We start from the raw sequence: 17,129 nt of genomic DNA, 5'->3' as shown, positions 1-17,129 counted from the left end.
ACATGCTCCAAAATCCTCAAGGTATTCAACGTACAATGATCAAATCTTTACATTTCAGCAGATGGAATCAGCAAATGTTTGGCATTTTGGTTTGAGAAATGACTAAAAACAACTGATCAATGACCAAAATTATTGTACTCATTTGTTGTAAATGGGATATGTCAAGCAGGAATTGATTTCTGGCGGAAAAAACAAACAAACAAAAGCTGTATCTCACTGGCGATGTCACTGAGGAATAGGTCAGTGTTGCAAAAAGAAGCAGGGCAGCTTGTCCACATGCAGCCTCGCCACCACTGCTGAGCAGGTTCACATCAAAAATACTAGGGCTACCTGTCCATATCCATGCCATATAGCAGCACTGGGTTTTGCACTGTAGATCTGGCATTACACAGTTGACATTGCTGCCCCTTTCCAGGAAGAACGCACGATTTCCCAAAATGAAAGTGAGGGAGGGAGGGAGATTGTGTATGTGTGAGCTTGACAGATGGAGCGAAGCAGAAGATCCATCTACGCTGTACAAAAGTCTCCAGGGGGCAGCTGTTAGCTCTATGACCACTTCTCTGACTACGTCTTTCTCCTGACACTGCATATCAGCCCAGACTCAATTTCTCAGGTATGGATGGACAGCCCTAACACCAGAGTCCCTGAGGACTGGGGTTTAGTGGAGTTCAGCTCAGCTCCCAGATCACTTCCTCCAGAGCCAGCCCCCCCCCCCCTCGTTAATCCATCTCTGGAATAAAATACACCCTCCACCACCACAACATACTCACTCTCTCAAACACACACACACACACACACACACACACACACACACACACACACACACACACACACCTCCCATTACCCCTTAGGTCCCTCCAGATTAGGGGGAGGGGTGCAGGCAGGATGTGAGACCAGCTGGTCATCAGCTCAGACAAAGAAACCTGCTGAATGTGCTCTTGCATCAAAAAGAAATTCAGATCTCTCACGTTGCTGTTTTTCATGGCCTCAACAGCTCAGGATCTTACACTTTTCAGGCACTGTGACAAAAAAGAAAAAACCTCTATATAGAGGGTCAATTGGGGGTACGGTCAATTACAATCACAAACTGAGGAAATCTTTAAGTCTGTGCTAATACTTCAAAAATTAAATAAATAAAAAACAAACAAACAAACCATCCACACCACAAATCTTATTTTAGATTAATTTACACTTTGTGACAGTACTGCTGGCTTCAACAGACTTTACCAAAGCAGAAAAGAGGAGAGCAGAAAAGTGTGAAAGAGCTGAGCTAGAGGAACAATGTGGTTTTACCGCAGAGAGGCCAGTGGCAGGTGTAATTTATCTATGGTCCTAGCCTAGTTCAGCCATTCACTGGGGAGAGACAAACCACGGCTCTTCTGTAGAGTTAACTGGAAAATGAGGGAGGGAAGACAAACGGCAGAACTCTACAGTACTCTGCGAGGATACAGTGTGAAGTGTACATGTCCTAGATTATCAAAGTGAACTTTGTTCAGTGCACACCGCTCTTTAAGCTATAAAGCCCAGGCTGCATTTTTCTGACACGTTTATTAGGAAATATACAGTAGATGGGTGGAGCGCCATTCGTTCTCAAATCAGACAAAGCCAATCTTCCTCAAGATAAAGATTTATGAAACAGAGACACATAAAATAAAGCACTTGATTATTCAAGCTTGGGTAAACAATAGTAGACCCACTCACAACCAGCAAGAGCTGAGTGAAGGGGCCTAATTTGAGTTTCACTTGACCCAGGGCTGAACATACACAAGGGACTCGAGAGAAAAGCACTCAGATTTTTATCAGTGCATTTATGTGCTCGAAAAGGGAACCAAATGGCAGAAAAGCAGATCTCAGGGGAGGTGTTCACTGAAACGCACTGGCCTGTATGCGCGGGGTCAAAACTGTGGTGCTCAGGGGTGTTTTCATGGCCGGGTGAAGCCCTAATCTGCCCTTTAGCCACAGATCTGTTAGCACACACACAGAGAGGGCACTGGTGACAGCTGAGGATTAAAAAGACTGCATAGTCATCCTTCCCATTTATCATGCACATATACTCCCACTTCATTTAGACTACAAAGTATGTAAACATATCATTTTTACATTCAGACAAAACCCGACTTCTCCTTACTAGGCTGTTCAATCAAGGATATAACCAAAAGCTGTGGAACTCATGAAATCAGTCAGGTATTCAATGTTAGCAATGTTACATGTCCTGAATCATTGCTAACAGTATGATTGTGGCAAGCATTGAGGCAGGAAATCAGTACTCTAACATATCAACTGTACCTAAATGATCCTATTAGGTAATAATACGGGGAGCGACATAAAACCTGTTCGACAAAGTCTGACGGGGACACACCCACCAGGGATTTGTTCCCTATTTCAACTGTGGAAAAGCCAAAACAAGAGCAAGTAGGTGTATTCAATCCTGTACATGAGTTAGAGCTGTTATTTGGGCTACAGCCTAGTGCATCTGCAGTCAACCTGGCCCCTCCAAAAAGGACCCTCCCTGTACTTTTAAGCAGGTGTAACTGACCTATAACAAATCCTAAAAATGATCATTTAAGTCATGATAGACTTAATATAAGCTCGGTCAGGGGCAGTGCAAAGCACACAGGAAACACTAAGAGTCATGACACTGGATAAGGAGGGGGGGGCAATCAGCCCGGTGAATGGACTGCTTTGTAATCTGTCATGGGACTTGAGAATGGCTAAAAAGATAATTCCCTCTTCCTCAACATGATCTTTGAAGCAGGGATAGTTTTTCAAGGCAGCAAAAAGAAATTCAAATCACCTTAGTGCAAACTTCCCAACTGAAAAAAACAGAACAAGTATACGCAAATAATTATAGTAGGGGAGGGTATTACTTTTAACCAGACTATCGCTAACAGTTCAATAACTGACTGAAAAACTTGGGCAGACATAAAAGCATCTGTAAGAAACAGAGGCCTGCCAGCTTATATAAATTTAAATAATAAGTGATGAATGTTTTCATCATTACTGCTTTGGTGTATTTTAAATTTTCAGCATGGCTCCTTTATGGTTGAACTACTTGAAAACTCACACAATAAAGATCCCTAATATCAAAACAAAAGACCCGTTAAGGGCTATCTGAGATTAGTTTTTGACATATGAAAAAAAAAAAAAAAAAGCTGCGATGCAGCATTAAGAGCTAAGGATGTATGGGCATGAGGGGAATTCCTGACCAGCTGCCGATTTAAGAGGTTCACTAAACTCATTTCATACGGATATGTCATACTATATGCTACAATTACATGTAATAAAAACACTGCCTGGATACAATCTTGCCTCACATTAGGAAAAAAAAACAAACAAAAAACAATCATTTTAATTTTCCAATTTTTACAAACCTATTATGTTCTTGATTTCACAGATTGAGACATCACTACTGCAGAGAGCATAATCTAAGATCGGTGGGCAGTGCAGTGGGGGTGAGTCACAGCAAACTTAAGAAACTGTCAGGACGTCTAAATCTCCATCTGTTCACTATGTTAAAACCCTACCAATAAGATCTAGACCTTCCCCCCTCAGCACCACCGCGCTAAGTACTTCTACAAGTCATGACTGTTTTATTGTTCATTATTTATTAAAAAGAGTAACCACTTCACTGTGTTCAAAATAATATAATGGCCATATTGATTATATCATTGTGTTTCAGTGGTTTCAAAATGTTACTGTGCACATAAATTCCCCTGGCTGACACTAACCCTGCTTGATTCGTCTGCAAGCTTGTGAATGTGCCCCAGGACAGTTTGCAGCCTCCCTTCAAAAGAAGTGACAGATCGTGAAGGTGTCACCTCCGGGCCGATTACTCTCCATCTACGGCATATGCTGTACATGTTGGCGCAGCCAATAAGCATGCCAACATTGTCCAGACTGTTTGTCATGGAAGGTGGGTTCATTCACAGAAGCATGGGATGAACTGATGAGCAAAAATGACCCGAGATGTTAGATTGACGTCTAAAAATAGCCAAAGACTGACAATCAAGTCCACAGACTCATCTCTGACTTGAATACACAGTGACGGGAGAAGCACACAAACGCAAAAGGCAGTCAGACCCTTACTCACTTGTGAGCTCATTATGGTAATACCATCATCATACACTCAGTGCTCTTGTTCCCAACCCTTTATTCGCCTGACATCTCGCACTGCTCCCTCACTGAAGCCCTGCTGACTCTTCGGACGAGAGAGGGCCCATATGCTTTGTGTCTGCACGCTACGTGTTCATCGCAACCACACGAGACATTCTGTCACCATGCATTTATGTCTCCTGGTTGAATCCAGCACCACACGGAGAGACTGTCGGTTAGCTGTCTGCACTGAAGTACTTCTGTGTATCTGTCACTCAGTATTTCAGGGGCCATGCACCAGGTACACTGTGGATGTCTGACAGATATGAATTAAATTGAGGAAACACACTGTCTGTCGGCAGGTAAGCCTCTTCTAGCAAAGTAGGCCTCAGTTTTTGTGCCAAAAAACAACCCCATCCCGTCAATGACATTGAAGTTAGGTTAAATATTGAGCAACTACTGCATGTGTGTGTCCCTATGAGTTGCTCTTTGTCCATCTGAGGGTATGCAAAAGGCCATCTTTCATCAAACTAACACAGAGACGGCTGATCTTTTTTATTTATTTATATATATAAATAATAAGTCAAACCAAATGAATTGTTAAAAAACAACATTTGTCAGGACTTAATTATGGTCTTTTTTTTTTTTTTTGCTTTGGGTATGATAAACTGTAAGGAAAATAGACCAACAACAATTCTGTTCCCCTCAAAATAAACTCTTTGGCCATGCAAAGAGAACTTTTGTCATATTTTAAATAGTGGGAGTGTGGGTGGGGGCAGCATTGAAACTCATTCCACACATGCCTTCCCTCACTGCATCCAATCCAACTGACCACCGATGTCATTACTACAGGCAACATGGTATGTGCCAGCTGTTTTGGTCTGGGCTAATGCCACTGAACATGCAGCAGATACACCCTGCACCTTTAGAGCCCATGACTGAAACATCCCACCACCCTGGTCAACTTTTCTCCAAACTTTATTTCCTTTTACTCAAGTTAACCAAGGCTTCAGTTTTCTAGGAAAACCTTGGCAATAAGGGCCTGCAAACAAATGAAAAGCATTAACTAGTTGTACTCTACAATATGTGGTTAAAACAGCAGATACTTTGTTGCTATGATTATCCAATGCTGTTACAGCACTGCAGGCCAGATTGTCCAATCCCATTTGCAAAGGAGCAAGAGAGGAGATACCTGTGCTGCTAAGGAAGTACCTGAGCAGCTGATATCATGCAAGCTATTTTACCGCTTATGTCACCTGGCAGTGGGCTTGGCTTTTCACATATGTGAATAAAACACCAACTGTCTGTGCAAGTGTGTTGAGGTGCAGGGGTGAATTTAGCATGGAAAGCCATCGACATAGGACTCACATAAAGCCACTGATTGACACAGGAGATATTCTTGATCTGGGAAGCCTGCATACCTTTGGTAGCTCTTTAAGTTGGTTGGCATCAAGGAGAAGCTCTTCCAGGCTGCGACTGTAGCGGAATATCTCATCAGGGACTGTCTGCAAGTTGCAATGCCGCTTGTCCACCGACTCGACGTGGCGGTTGCAGCGCCACAGGGGGATACACTTCAGCATGTCCGGCCGCCGTGGGGGATTTGGTTGCCGGTGCTACTGAAATCTCCGCATCGGAGGGTGAAGCAGGGGGGAAGGTCGCTAAGTCAAAGAATATCTTCTGGGAGAGGGCTCACTCAATGTCAAAACACTTACTGTGTTTCCCACGACGACCCTGCAAGGAGGCCGAAATCCACTGAGAGACACAAAAATAATCCCTTTGATCGGTTAGCGATATTCCCAGTTTCAGTTCAGATATGTTCAGTGATTGTCAGGTTCGTCCTATCGTCATCCACCCCGGAATTACAATTACCATAAACCCAACCGAGAACTCCCAATTGGCTAAAGCGTTTCCTCACTTCTTGCACTGACTTCTTCACACAGACGGAGCAACGTTAGCTTGTTTTGCTACCGCCACCATCCCAGTATCACACCGAAGCTCTGCCGTGGCTAGCTGAAAAACATGCAGCCAACGACCCAGTTATGCAGAGACGTTGTTTGACGTATCACAGTCATGAGTGGCGACTACTAACACAACCACTTGACTTCGGTTACTGATAGAAAGTTATCACAAAACAGCCAACATAACCCCACGGAGAGAGTCAGCAGCGATGAACCCGTGTATGGCTGCGCGAGGATGTGCTCGTCCACACCGGCTGTGTTGTTAGCACGCTAGTTACCATTAGCTAACCTCGGCTAGTTGATGACTGAACGCCTTTGTGCCTAGCTGCCTTTAGCCAACACTCGTATCACGAAAGCTACGGAAAACACCTTTTCAACCGGTGTTTGTGGTCGCCACATCCCAAAAGATGTCAAGGAAACTGCCCAGTGACTGCTCTTTCCATGCGACGTAAGTAAAATGCCAGCAGCGGGAGCAGGAGCTTCAGCCACATCCGCGATTCCCTCCCGTTGTTGAGCCGAGGCAGGCCGGTTTGGCATATGGGGGGCTGGGCTACCTTTGAGCTGGAGTACCGCCGCTTTGCGCCCCTGTAGCAGAGGCCACACGCTACTTTATAGCGCCACCTAGCGACGGTACTATTTAGCATCACATGAGAGCACGACTTACAGTTTTTTTTTTCAAATCTCATACTCAATCTCATACAATTTTTTTCAAATTTTCTTATGCCTGAAAAATATTAAGTAATAGTCATATATGACTAATATAAGTTTAATTTCCTTGAGCTAACTTCCCGAAGTTTTGCAATTATTTTTGCTGACGGTCATGGCACGTGCATGTAGGCGAAGGGCTGAGCGATTCTGTGCATGCAAGTGGCCTTTAGAAAACGTTTTCCTGTCCTTGACTACAAAAGTAAAAACTATGCATCTAGGCCAAGATATGATTTTGATTACTTCAACAGTTGCTTTGCTGCTTAATGGCAAACACTTCCCCTTAACTCACTGTTTGGTTGGAAGTAGATGACATTCAGCAACACAAACTCATAAATAATGGAGCTGCTGCAGAGATGCAGGACTAAAATTACTTGGCAAAGGTAAACATTCTCTCCCAATCCCAGTGTAAGATAATTAAATACTGTCGCTAAATACAAACCCATTTTAGTGAGGCATTTCAAAAAATGACAATTTACAGTATGCCAAACACAGGATAACTGCATTTGCAAAGAGTAAAGTAGTCACAAGTAGACCCCATCAACAACTACTGAAATACAGGTCAAATATAGTATTTGCTCGCAATCTCTACAAACTAAGGCCTCAAAAGTGACAAAAGTTCAAAGTCAGATTATGCTATAAAGGTGTTTGATAAATTTTTCACCCACTGTACAAACACAACCAAAGCAGTAGTTGCTTTAAGTTCATGTTTTTACTTAGTAATCAATGCTATGTTCTACAATCAAAACACAAGCGCATTTACAAATACATCTTGAAAAGGATTCTTCATTCACAACCATTAATAAAAAAAAAAAAAAATTTAAAAATGCATCACACTTTTTGTGGACAAACAATAACCTTTAATCATAGAAAGAAAAAGCGTTTACATGTCCAGGCAACTTCATGAAAGAAAAAGAAAAGGAACTAAAGCGGGAAAACCTAAATGTTTTACAAGACTGGATTACAAAAATTTGAAACTTGCACCAAAAAGGGAGTCTTCACAGATCACAAAGTAGAATCTGACACGGAAGTACTTTTGAATGAATCCCCCCAACAGGGCCTTTAACATTAATATGAACAGCAATTTTAAAAAAAAAGAAAATAAAAACATAATTACAAGTTTCAGAGGCCCGCATCTCTAGCTGAAGTTACTGTGGCTGAAATGAGTTTGGGCAACAGGTATGGGGATGGGTGCTGGTGAACCATTTCAGACATTTTATGCAGACAGGTCACTGCTGTTGAAACGGTCTTGGTCATACACTTCTGCAACAACTTTGCGACCCCCGAACCAGCGGTCATTGAGGGCCTGGATAGCTTTGTTCATCTCTGAGGCCATGGAAAACTCTACAAAGATTTTGACAATGATATCTGCATCCTCCTCTTCTCCTTGCTTTTCCTGGTAAATAATGACTCTGTTGACAGAGCCAAACTTGCCACACTCTTCCGTCACCTCACCCTCCAGGTCGTCGTCAATGTCCTCTGGTCCAACCATATTTCGAAGCACCATCACTGTGGACTGGAGAAAGGCAAGGCAAGAATTCAATCAGTGCAAATAATTTTGATAATTAAAAAGGAGTAAATAAAAGCTTTTCTCAAGAAAATAACTTTTACCCCTTCACTTCCTAAATCTCACCTCTGATTTTCTTAGCAGTTTCTGCATCACCATATGTCTGGCACTGCTGCCTGAGATGCTCATGTGCTCTTGGTCGCTCAGCATCTCCTGTCCTGTACCATCCTGAAGCATCTCTTCTTTCTCCTCTTTCTTCTCTTGTTGGTTGGAGCCACCAGCTTGATTAGACAGGACTGGTGGTGATGCGAGCACTGGGTTCACAAGACCAACCTGGGGAAGCACTGGTATGGGAGGACGCACCGGAGTCACACCTGTTGAGAGAAGGCATGCAGTCAGTGACAGCGAATGCACAGACAGACAACAATCTTTAAAAATAAATAAATAAAAACAACCAACCAACCTTGGTCAAGTAATTACTAGCACGATAAAGTTCAATTAAGATTAATTAAACTCCCACTTTTCTGAAAATGAGCAAGCACTCATGTCTTTATACACACCTGTGATGACCCCTGGTGCTTGGGCAGCCATAACAGCCTGAGGTATTCCCATTTGCTGACCGAGAAGTTGGGGCGCAGCTAACGCCCCCAAGACTGAAGCACCGGCTACAGCCTCCTTAAGAGAGGGGGGCCGAAGACATTAGGTAAGGGAAACACACAGAACACAGCACAAGGCAGCACAGTCAACGATCACACAGCATGGCAGAGAGTGAGCTCAATCTTGCCTCTCTTAAGTGAGAATCAAGGTCACCAACAATATTTCATTACAGATTTACTAAACAATCCTTGACTAGCCTTAACAAGTCATAACTATACAGCAGTAATGTTAAGAGGTTTTAAGTCATGAAACATTCTACAATTAACACAACTGTCTGGTTAGTTATTGGCTGTTCACACTGAAAAACAGCTGTCAATGTGCTAACTAAGAGAGATGACTCTTAGCTTACACACCCAATTAGTGAATGGGAGGAGCTTTGATTACTGATGTTACTACACAAAAAGAAATTAAATCTTTCATTGTACGTATAGATTCTGTTTTGAACACAATAAACTAGATTTTTTTTTTTTTAAAAGAAAAGAAGGTTAAGCCCAGGATGTCTCATATTTCAGTGCAGTAAATTGACACTATGTCAGGGCAACTACTGTTTTTATGTGATCGCTACCAAACTGGCCTTCTCCCAGACACGTCAATAATAGTTCTATGCCCATGCTATCTGTGCTTTTTGGTGTCAATTCTAGCTAGATCTGGGTTATATTTACCTGGAAGGCCATTAAATCCCTTTGGAAGGGATTCATACTTGCCTGGGCCGTTATCTTAGCGGTGGCTGCCGCTGCAGCCACAGCTGCAGCAGGTGGCAGACCACCAGGGGTCGTGGGGGTCAGTAGGGGCATAGGCGGAGTCACTGCTTTGCCCACCCGCAGGTACTGACCCCCCAGGTCAAAGAGGTTCATAGAAGACACAGCGTCCAGGGCTGACTGAGGCTTTTCATACTCTGCAAGGGAATAAAAATAGTAGTTAGTAGCAGAGCAATGGAAATGCAAGAGCACGAGCGAATGAGGGCCCCCAAGCTCACCAATGAAGCCAAAGCCTCTGTGTCGCCCTGTTGTGGGGTCTCTGGCTAACGTGCAAGACTTGATCCTTCCGAAGGCCTCAAACACACTCTTGATGTCATCATCTGACAGGTCAGGGTGGACGGACGCCACGTAGATCCGGTTAAAGGCGCGCGCCTCCTCTGCCAGTTGGTCAATGATGGGTTGCGCCTGACCGATGTTACTTGGCCGCCCAACCTATAGCACAGATCATACCAGCAGGGCTACTGAGTAAGGGGTTTATAGTACCAACCGAGAATGCACTCCCGCAAAACTATATATCCCTGAAGCGCTAACTTTCGGCAGCCACCGAGTTCAGTCAAAGCCACTCTCCATTTCCTTTAATGACACAAAGCTGTCCTGTCAAGTATACTCTGGTTATGCTTTGTTGCATATCCGTTACTACACTCTTTTAAAGACCTGATCAAGGGGTTCTGAGATCTGAAAAGCACTGCACATTTCTAACCTGTCTAGCCTTATCATCCTCATCCTGGCCACCAGTTACAAAATACTCTTACACTTAAAATCAATCTTTTGAAAACGGGGAGAAGTATCAAGCAAATTAAACAAACAATTACTAAACTAATAAAGTAAAGTTTTGAGCTAAAATGTGACCAGCACACTAAACTATGGACAATGCTTCACCTACTGGGTAGACCATTTGCACTTTTCAAAGATCTTATTTTAAATTACCATCAATTCAAAACCAGATTGTCGGACAAACAGGGTCTCTAAGAGATGTTTTTCAGCTGAGCACCAACATCTGACACGAATCTGATCATTTAACTATAACTTAAATTCTTGAAGTTATGTAAAATAGACAATGTCAGCACTCGTGTAGTACCAAATATCACTTAATTTCCAATCCGAATACAGGGCAGATTTTGCAAATAACCTCAACAATAGTAAACGAAGAAGTACAGCTTTATTTCAAAACCCCAAATTTATGCACAGCTTGACTAGCTGAGCTGGTGGCAACACCGAAAGGGGAACGCAATACATGTCTCATGCTACGGCTACGCATTCTGACAACTTACTCTCTTTGGCAAAAGAACTGAACTCCCTTTTTAATACGAGCATCTAAGTGGGACTGGGATCTGTACTACAGATGGGGCGGCCAAGCAACACCAACCAGGCGCAGCCCATCATCAGCACACCATGGACACAGAGCGACGCCATGCGCCGCTGGGCATCTTACTTCAACCGGTCACTAAAACAGCCTTGATGACATCATGGAAGCATAACACACAACACAAGCAGACAGTACACTAAACAAACACCCAGACATACACACAACACACGCACCTGAGAAAAAAAAAAAAAAAAAAAAAAAAAAAATCAACAAAGACAGACAAGTAAAGAGAGAAATTAGTCACATACGAGTAATTTCACAAGTAATTTAACTATCATAAAATCAGTTAATTAACAAATTAACTCAGCATCCCAAATACCAGTAAGGAATCAAAATTCATGTTGAATCAAACTACACCAAAAAAAGATTTGTTTCCTTTTGTCCATGTGCTCTTAAGACCTCGAGAGACACTCATATCTCCAGACAACTTACCTTAATGTTTCGCCCCCCCAACATGACTGAGTTCATCTGCTCCAGAGCCAGCTGAGCAGCCTCTGGCACATCATACTCCACAAATGCAAACCCCTGCACAGTCAAATAAAATACAAAAAAAACATTATCTACAAATACTGAGATACCTTTATTTGTAATCTTCTGCACTTAAATCAAAGTGGAGCAGCAGAATTTCAATCAAGTCAGTTAAATGATACTGACCTTGTGTTTCATTGTAACAGAATCCCATGACATGTCAATGCTCTTAATTGGGCCGAAGGGGGCAAAGGCCTGTCTGATGGTGTCCTCACCAAGCTCATAGTAAATGGAGCCCACATACACCCGACACATGATGGCTAGAGCACGTTGCCGCTGAGCCGCCACCTGCCAACCAGGAAAAACAACACACGATAAGCATTAGAGAGTAAAAGAAAGGAAGACAAACACACACACACACAGCCACTAATTATAAATGTGTATTTTCTACTGTGCTTGCTTTCCCCAAAAATATTTAGAGGCCAATTCCAAGTTAGGGGGTTTGGACAGGTAAATAGGTAAATAATAGGATACTGTAAACAATGGAAAGAACTTTGGGTAAAAAAAAAAAAAAAAACTAACATGTACAACAGTTATAAAATATTGATGTCACCACTTGTAATTATAATTTGGCCTTTATTCTGTTACTATTGAACAGACATATGGAGGAAAACACACTGAAGTGATTGACATGCACAGCCCTCACAAATATTTGGCTTCAGTAACTGACCTGTAGTCCAGGGATGCAAGTAAGGTAACAAAAGTAATCGTGGAGTTCAAACGAAATCCATACAAAGTCTCGATGAAAGCATTTCAAACTTTCTTCTCAAGTCTAAGGGGAGGGATGGTTTAACCACCAGAAGTTGCTGTGTTTTACTGATGCCTTTAAGTCAGTCTGCTTCTGTTCATTTCTTTCTATCACCAACAAAATATAACATGTGCCTAATTCATGACATAATGTATAGTTGACTTGTTCATTAAAAGAAAAAACTTGACTTTGAGATGGCCAAAAAGATCCCTGTTCCAGCATTCTCTCATTTTGGTCCATTAAAGGGATTGCTATCCCTCTTTCGTCCCATGCCAAGAGCTCTCTCTTTTTAAATAGAGCAAATGCATATTTTTCAAAGAGACTTGACTTTTCTCACATTTATAAACCCTTTGTAAGCCCTTGAAAAAATCCCCTTAACAGCCAAAGAGCTCTGTCTATCTTCTTGTAAAAAAAATACTGATGCAAATTATCCCACTGCGACTTTAACAACTACTTCAACGTTAACAACAGTCATTCATCTCACATTCAATTACAAACATGGTCGCCACAGTAGAAAGCCATGTTTTCTTACAAAATATGCATTATTTGGTTAGATAAAAAGGCAGGGAATGTTGCCAAAGCAACCAGTAAAAGAAGGGTAACAGTCCTTTATCCATAGGGAATGCGCACAGAAAAAAAATTTAATAATCTATTGACCGATTGTAAAGGTGAGAGAGGATCTCCAAAGCCCATTGTCACTGCTGCCATCTGAAAGACAGTAAAGATGAAAAAAGTGCTGAAAAGTAGGTTAGATATCCCTTAGCTTTGCTTTTTCAAAAAGGTCATTGCTTTGCTAGATAGACAAAAGCGGTTAAACTAAAACTATATTCAGACCCTCCCTCTAAACAACATACAGTTTGGGGAGTTGCCTCCCCTATCTGAATTACAAATCACCACACAGCAATAAACATAAACAAGTCCCGTCTAAAAGTGTAAAGCATTTAACATGATAACCAATTCCTTCATGACGATCTTCTCCATCTGAAAAAGAGCAGAGGCAAAAGCAAGGCCACATGGTCTACACGTGATTTTGTTTTACACAGCATGGGGGAGTAGGGAGTAAGACTTCCCATGGCACTAAACCAAAACCAACTTCTGAAATAACAGATGTCTGGATCACTACATTATAAAAACGCTAAGATATTCTGTCTAGACTCATTGGTGACACGCGCATTACAAACTTTTTGTTTGGCGGAGTACCAACATTTTTTTTTACACATCTCACCTGCAGGTTGGTGAGCTGTTGTTGCTGATGGGCAATGGTCTGCTTCACCAACACACTCTTAATGCTTTGTTCCATGGCATACTTCTTTGCCTGGAAAATGGGAAAGGTATTAGATTTAAATTCCTCATTTGCACACACAGTTTTTGTAACATTATAACAGACTAAATATTGATAGATACTGTATCTGTACATTTACATGCTCACAGGAAACCAGTTTCCGCAGAGAAATCAGATTATGCAGGAAATTTGTCACCATGTTAACATGTACTGTAGTAACCTGGTCACTGTAAATTGCATATACATGGAGCAGGTCAATATTTTGAAAAGGCTTACTCGTTTCAAGAAGAAACCAACCTATTTAGACTTCTACAAGCTACTCTGTGTTAATGTTCTTACAGACTTTGAAAAAAGTTATTTTGAAATATTAGGGTAAATCACTGTTTTTAATGATCTCGCCATTTATTCTTATTTTTTTCTGCCTAAAGTCTATGTCATGCCCCTGCGTACACGTAAATTAGAAACCTGGCCAAGAATTTATCCTTCTCCAGGACAAATCAAGTTTCTTTGATACCCTGCCTCAAAGCCAGATTTCTCGTATACACAATGTTTAAGAAATCAGGTTACTGCAGAAAGATGATATTAACCTGCTACTTAAGAGCATGTAAATGCAATTATTAAAAACTCCCATGGTAATTACATTATCCCTTAGGGTACATTCAGGTAGATACTGTATGTCAGGGGTTTCCTACCCTCTGAAGTGCCTCCTGCTGCTCTGGAGTGAGAGGCGGCAGGCCAAGCTTGGAGCCTGTGCCCTGTCCATTCTCCATCGTCAGAGCTTCACCTCCCTGCAAATCAGAAACAGCAATTCACAGAAACACTGAGAAAACAAGATTCTGCACCACAAACACCTGCCTGTATATACATCCATAACTACATTTTCCCAGTAAAATTCCTCTATTGCAATCATAAGGCACATCACCGAACAAAGCACATATTATCATTGAATATGCTAGCATTTACAGGACATACACCCGGATTTAAACCAGGTGGGACCGGACGAACTCCTTACCTACGCAACCCGCTAATCGCTGGGTCCACCAGACTGAGGCAGGAAAGCCCCCAAGGGGAAGAGGACTGATGGGGAAGCTTTAACAATTCAACAAATTCTAGGGGAAATAAAAAATGCCTTCAGACTAACAAAAAGAGAAACAGGCAGCCAGCATTGCTTTATTTACATTACAATCTACACATAGCCAGCCCGTTTTTCCTTAGATTTTAGTCAGCTAACGTTAGCTTGATGCACATGATTGCTAACGATGGCTTTCATCCTAACATACGCTAGCTAGGTAAAGTAACCATAATGGGCTATGGTTTAACCTTAGCCGAAGACGTGTTTAGCTAAAGTCGATATGGACATTAACTAAGACCTGTCTTTATTGCACCTCAGTGTCCCGAACAGCATAATTATTACAAAAAACAACACATGATTAGCGAGGCCTGGTTTCTTTTAGCTTTCGATAGCGTTATCTTTGTTGCTAGCAAGGGGCTAGCTCATATTAGCTAGTGTTAGGCATTCATTACTATGGCGCGTGAAGTAAGCTGTATCTTCCCCAGTGATATATTTCGTCAATTTACAGCATATTTAGTACGGTTAAGTTCTATTAGACTTCGCGCATTACTTACGCAACGACCACTGTAGCTGAAAACTGTCAAAGTGTCTCTTTATCAAGGAATTTATTTACCGCAGTCTCCGTAACCGCCATGAAGCACACCTTCTCGGAGAGGCCCACACGCCACAACGCTCGCGGGATCTTCACGTTTTCAATGAGAAGTATCGCGATAGACGAACCCTCGCGATTATAGGGAGGGAACAGGGAGGTCATTCATGAACATTCCACGGTTAGGGATTCACAGATAATCTGAGTATTTGACCTGGTTATGAGTTTCAGCTGTATTTCCGCTGCGAAAATTTCCAGACCATCAAAATACTGTAGTTTGGTGTTGCCCCCAGGGTACTGTGTTCAGAGGGGATTACACATATTTGTAGTTAATAAACAAAACTGTGACCCTGAAAGTATATACCAAAATTGGAGGGCACACGGTGTTTAGGTAGGCCCAGTCATTGGTGTGTCTCGATGTTTTTGATCCATCTCATAATCTCACAATTATATAATAGAAAAGATATCTCAACCAAATTTACAGCTTTTCTACTTAGTGAAACAATGTTATAGGATATGTAACACAATCTAAAATATAACGCATCGTCTTGTAATTATTTTATTGCTTGAAACACTACTAGGTTGAGTTACATGCTTCTAACAGAATGACTCAACGGTATTCCTCTTAAAAGTAATTCATAAACTGCTTTTTGTATTTGTTTTCACCTTTGTTTAGTAATGTTTCCTGAAGCCCGTGACAGGGGTACGAGCATATAAAATCTTTCAATATGCACTTTTCAATATGCACTACTTGCATACTTTAAACTCTGATGTAAAATACACTTCAGGCTGAAAACATTTGACTCAAATGGTCCTTAACTACCTTTTCTCAATAATAATTTCATATTTTTTGTAGATAGGTATTCTTTTCTAATAATTTTTTCTAAATATATTATTAAGCCTGCATACTTACTTAAAACCAACTTGAAGAGTAACTGTTCCTTTTGCTAGATTTGTTTAATTTTGTAACAGTAAGTAACCCCTGACACTATAACTATAATATGACCTGAAGGACAGAAGTCATTTTTGTCAAGAAATTGGACCAAAAAAAAAAAAAAAAACATCTCTCTTACTTATCAAATTAATGTTGAAAAAATGTGTTAATGTGACCATCAAATTATAGCCCACTCAATATATACTTGAAATGTCTCAAGAATAGTAAACAACACTACATCCTAGTCTTATAAATAAATAAAATGTAATAATTTCAGACATAACCAACACTTCCCATATAGTTTATTGTCATTTATTTAATTGCAGTAGCTACAATATTTAACAAAGGTTTAAGTGGAACACATCCAAAGGCAAGTTTCATTCAACAGAGTCACGGGAAAAAAATTAACCTGACATACAGACTGATATGGATGCTTTTTTTCATGTTTGCACAGTCTAAACATTCGTTTTCTTGGTCAGGTTCCCTCTGGAACCGAACTGTGACTGACAAAGGCAAAATGCAAAGTTTTGAATGGTTGCAGGCTATTAAGACATGCAGCTTACTGGATCAAATGAGAGCAATAGTGGCACTGCTTTGCACTGAAATGCCGTCCAAAGTAAACCCCTTCAATAGCCACAAACAGTTATGTACACCTCAGCCTATAGTAGGTGAATGTCTGGGGGAATTCAGGGCTCCTGTCTTCAGAGACACACTGATAAAAAGGCTCGACACAGAGTATAGTAAGTAAGTACTGTAAGCAATGACTGTACAGCAGCACAACTGTTATGAAACCATGACTTTACAGACCATGGGGAACAAATGAAGCAGAGCTAAGTGAGTCTGACAAACAAGAGTATACTGTTGAAGACTGGTCAGATAATTCACTAATGTTTTTTTTTTGTTTTGTTTTGTTTTTTTGTTTTTTTTTGGTTT

The 17,129-nt window shown here is 41.3% G+C and overlaps 2 protein-coding genes across 12 annotated transcripts in view; both read right to left on the bottom strand.

Moving 5' to 3' along the window:
• Window positions 1-6,635, bottom strand: part of scrib (scribble planar cell polarity protein) — a 71,892-nt gene extending 65,257 nt beyond the window's left edge. For 4 of the 5 annotated variants that reach the window (XM_040126603.1, XM_040126604.1, XM_040126602.1 and 1 more), the window contains exon 1: window positions 5,514-6,635. In XM_040126603.1, coding sequence (XP_039982537.1) covers window positions 5,514-5,672 — 159 coding nt within the window. In that variant the 5' untranslated portion in view covers window positions 5,673-6,635. The remainder of the gene's footprint in view (window positions 1-5,513) is intronic. The other variant, XM_040126605.1, reaches the window with a different exon arrangement.
• Window positions 6,636-7,592: 957 nt separating this feature from the next.
• LOC120789857 (poly(U)-binding-splicing factor PUF60-like) lies at window positions 7,593-15,405 on the bottom strand. Of its 7 annotated transcripts, none has more exons than XM_040126929.1 (12): window positions 15,287-15,400; window positions 14,614-14,710; window positions 14,294-14,389; window positions 13,545-13,634; window positions 12,977-13,027; window positions 11,698-11,859; window positions 11,476-11,568; window positions 9,896-10,109; window positions 9,582-9,814; window positions 8,823-8,937; window positions 8,389-8,636; window positions 7,593-8,271 (listed from the first exon to the last, which is right to left on the bottom strand). In XM_040126929.1, the coding sequence occupies exons 3-12, from the start codon at window positions 14,369-14,371 to the stop codon at window positions 7,972-7,974; spliced, it is 1,584 nt and encodes a 527-aa protein (XP_039982863.1). In that variant the 5' UTR covers window positions 14,372-14,389; window positions 14,614-14,710; window positions 15,287-15,400; the 3' UTR covers window positions 7,593-7,971. The 7 variants fall into 7 exon arrangements, with proteins under 7 accessions (XP_039982863.1, XP_039982864.1, XP_039982862.1 ...); XM_040126930.1 differs by having other exon boundaries at window positions 15,228-15,341; XM_040126928.1 differs by lacking the exon at window positions 14,614-14,710 and having other exon boundaries at window positions 15,287-15,405.
• Between the last annotated feature and the right edge of the window lie 1,724 nt (window positions 15,406-17,129).

The sequence above is a fragment of the Xiphias gladius genome, chromosome 5, assembly GCF_016859285.1.
Source record: "Xiphias gladius isolate SHS-SW01 ecotype Sanya breed wild chromosome 5, ASM1685928v1, whole genome shotgun sequence".
NCBI lineage: Eukaryota > Metazoa > Chordata > Actinopteri > Istiophoriformes > Xiphiidae > Xiphias > Xiphias gladius.
Note: the sequence above shows the minus strand (reverse complement) of the source record. Positions and strands in the feature narration are given on the sequence as shown.

What these genes read in the sequence shown, in the direction of transcription:
- LOC120789857 (XM_040126928.1), bottom strand. Translation starts at nt 15,307, where the DNA reads ATGGCGGTTACGGAGACTGCG. An exon ending in TGGGGGGGCGAAACATTAAG is followed by an intron (nt 10,110 to 11,475) that starts GTAAGTTGTCTG and finishes TCTGTGCTATAG; the next exon opens with GTTGGGCGGCCAAGTAACAT. An exon ending in AGCACCAGGGGTCATCACAG is followed by an intron (nt 8,637 to 8,822) that starts GTGTGTATAAAG and finishes TTCTCTCAACAG; the next exon opens with GTGTGACTCCGGTGCGTCCT.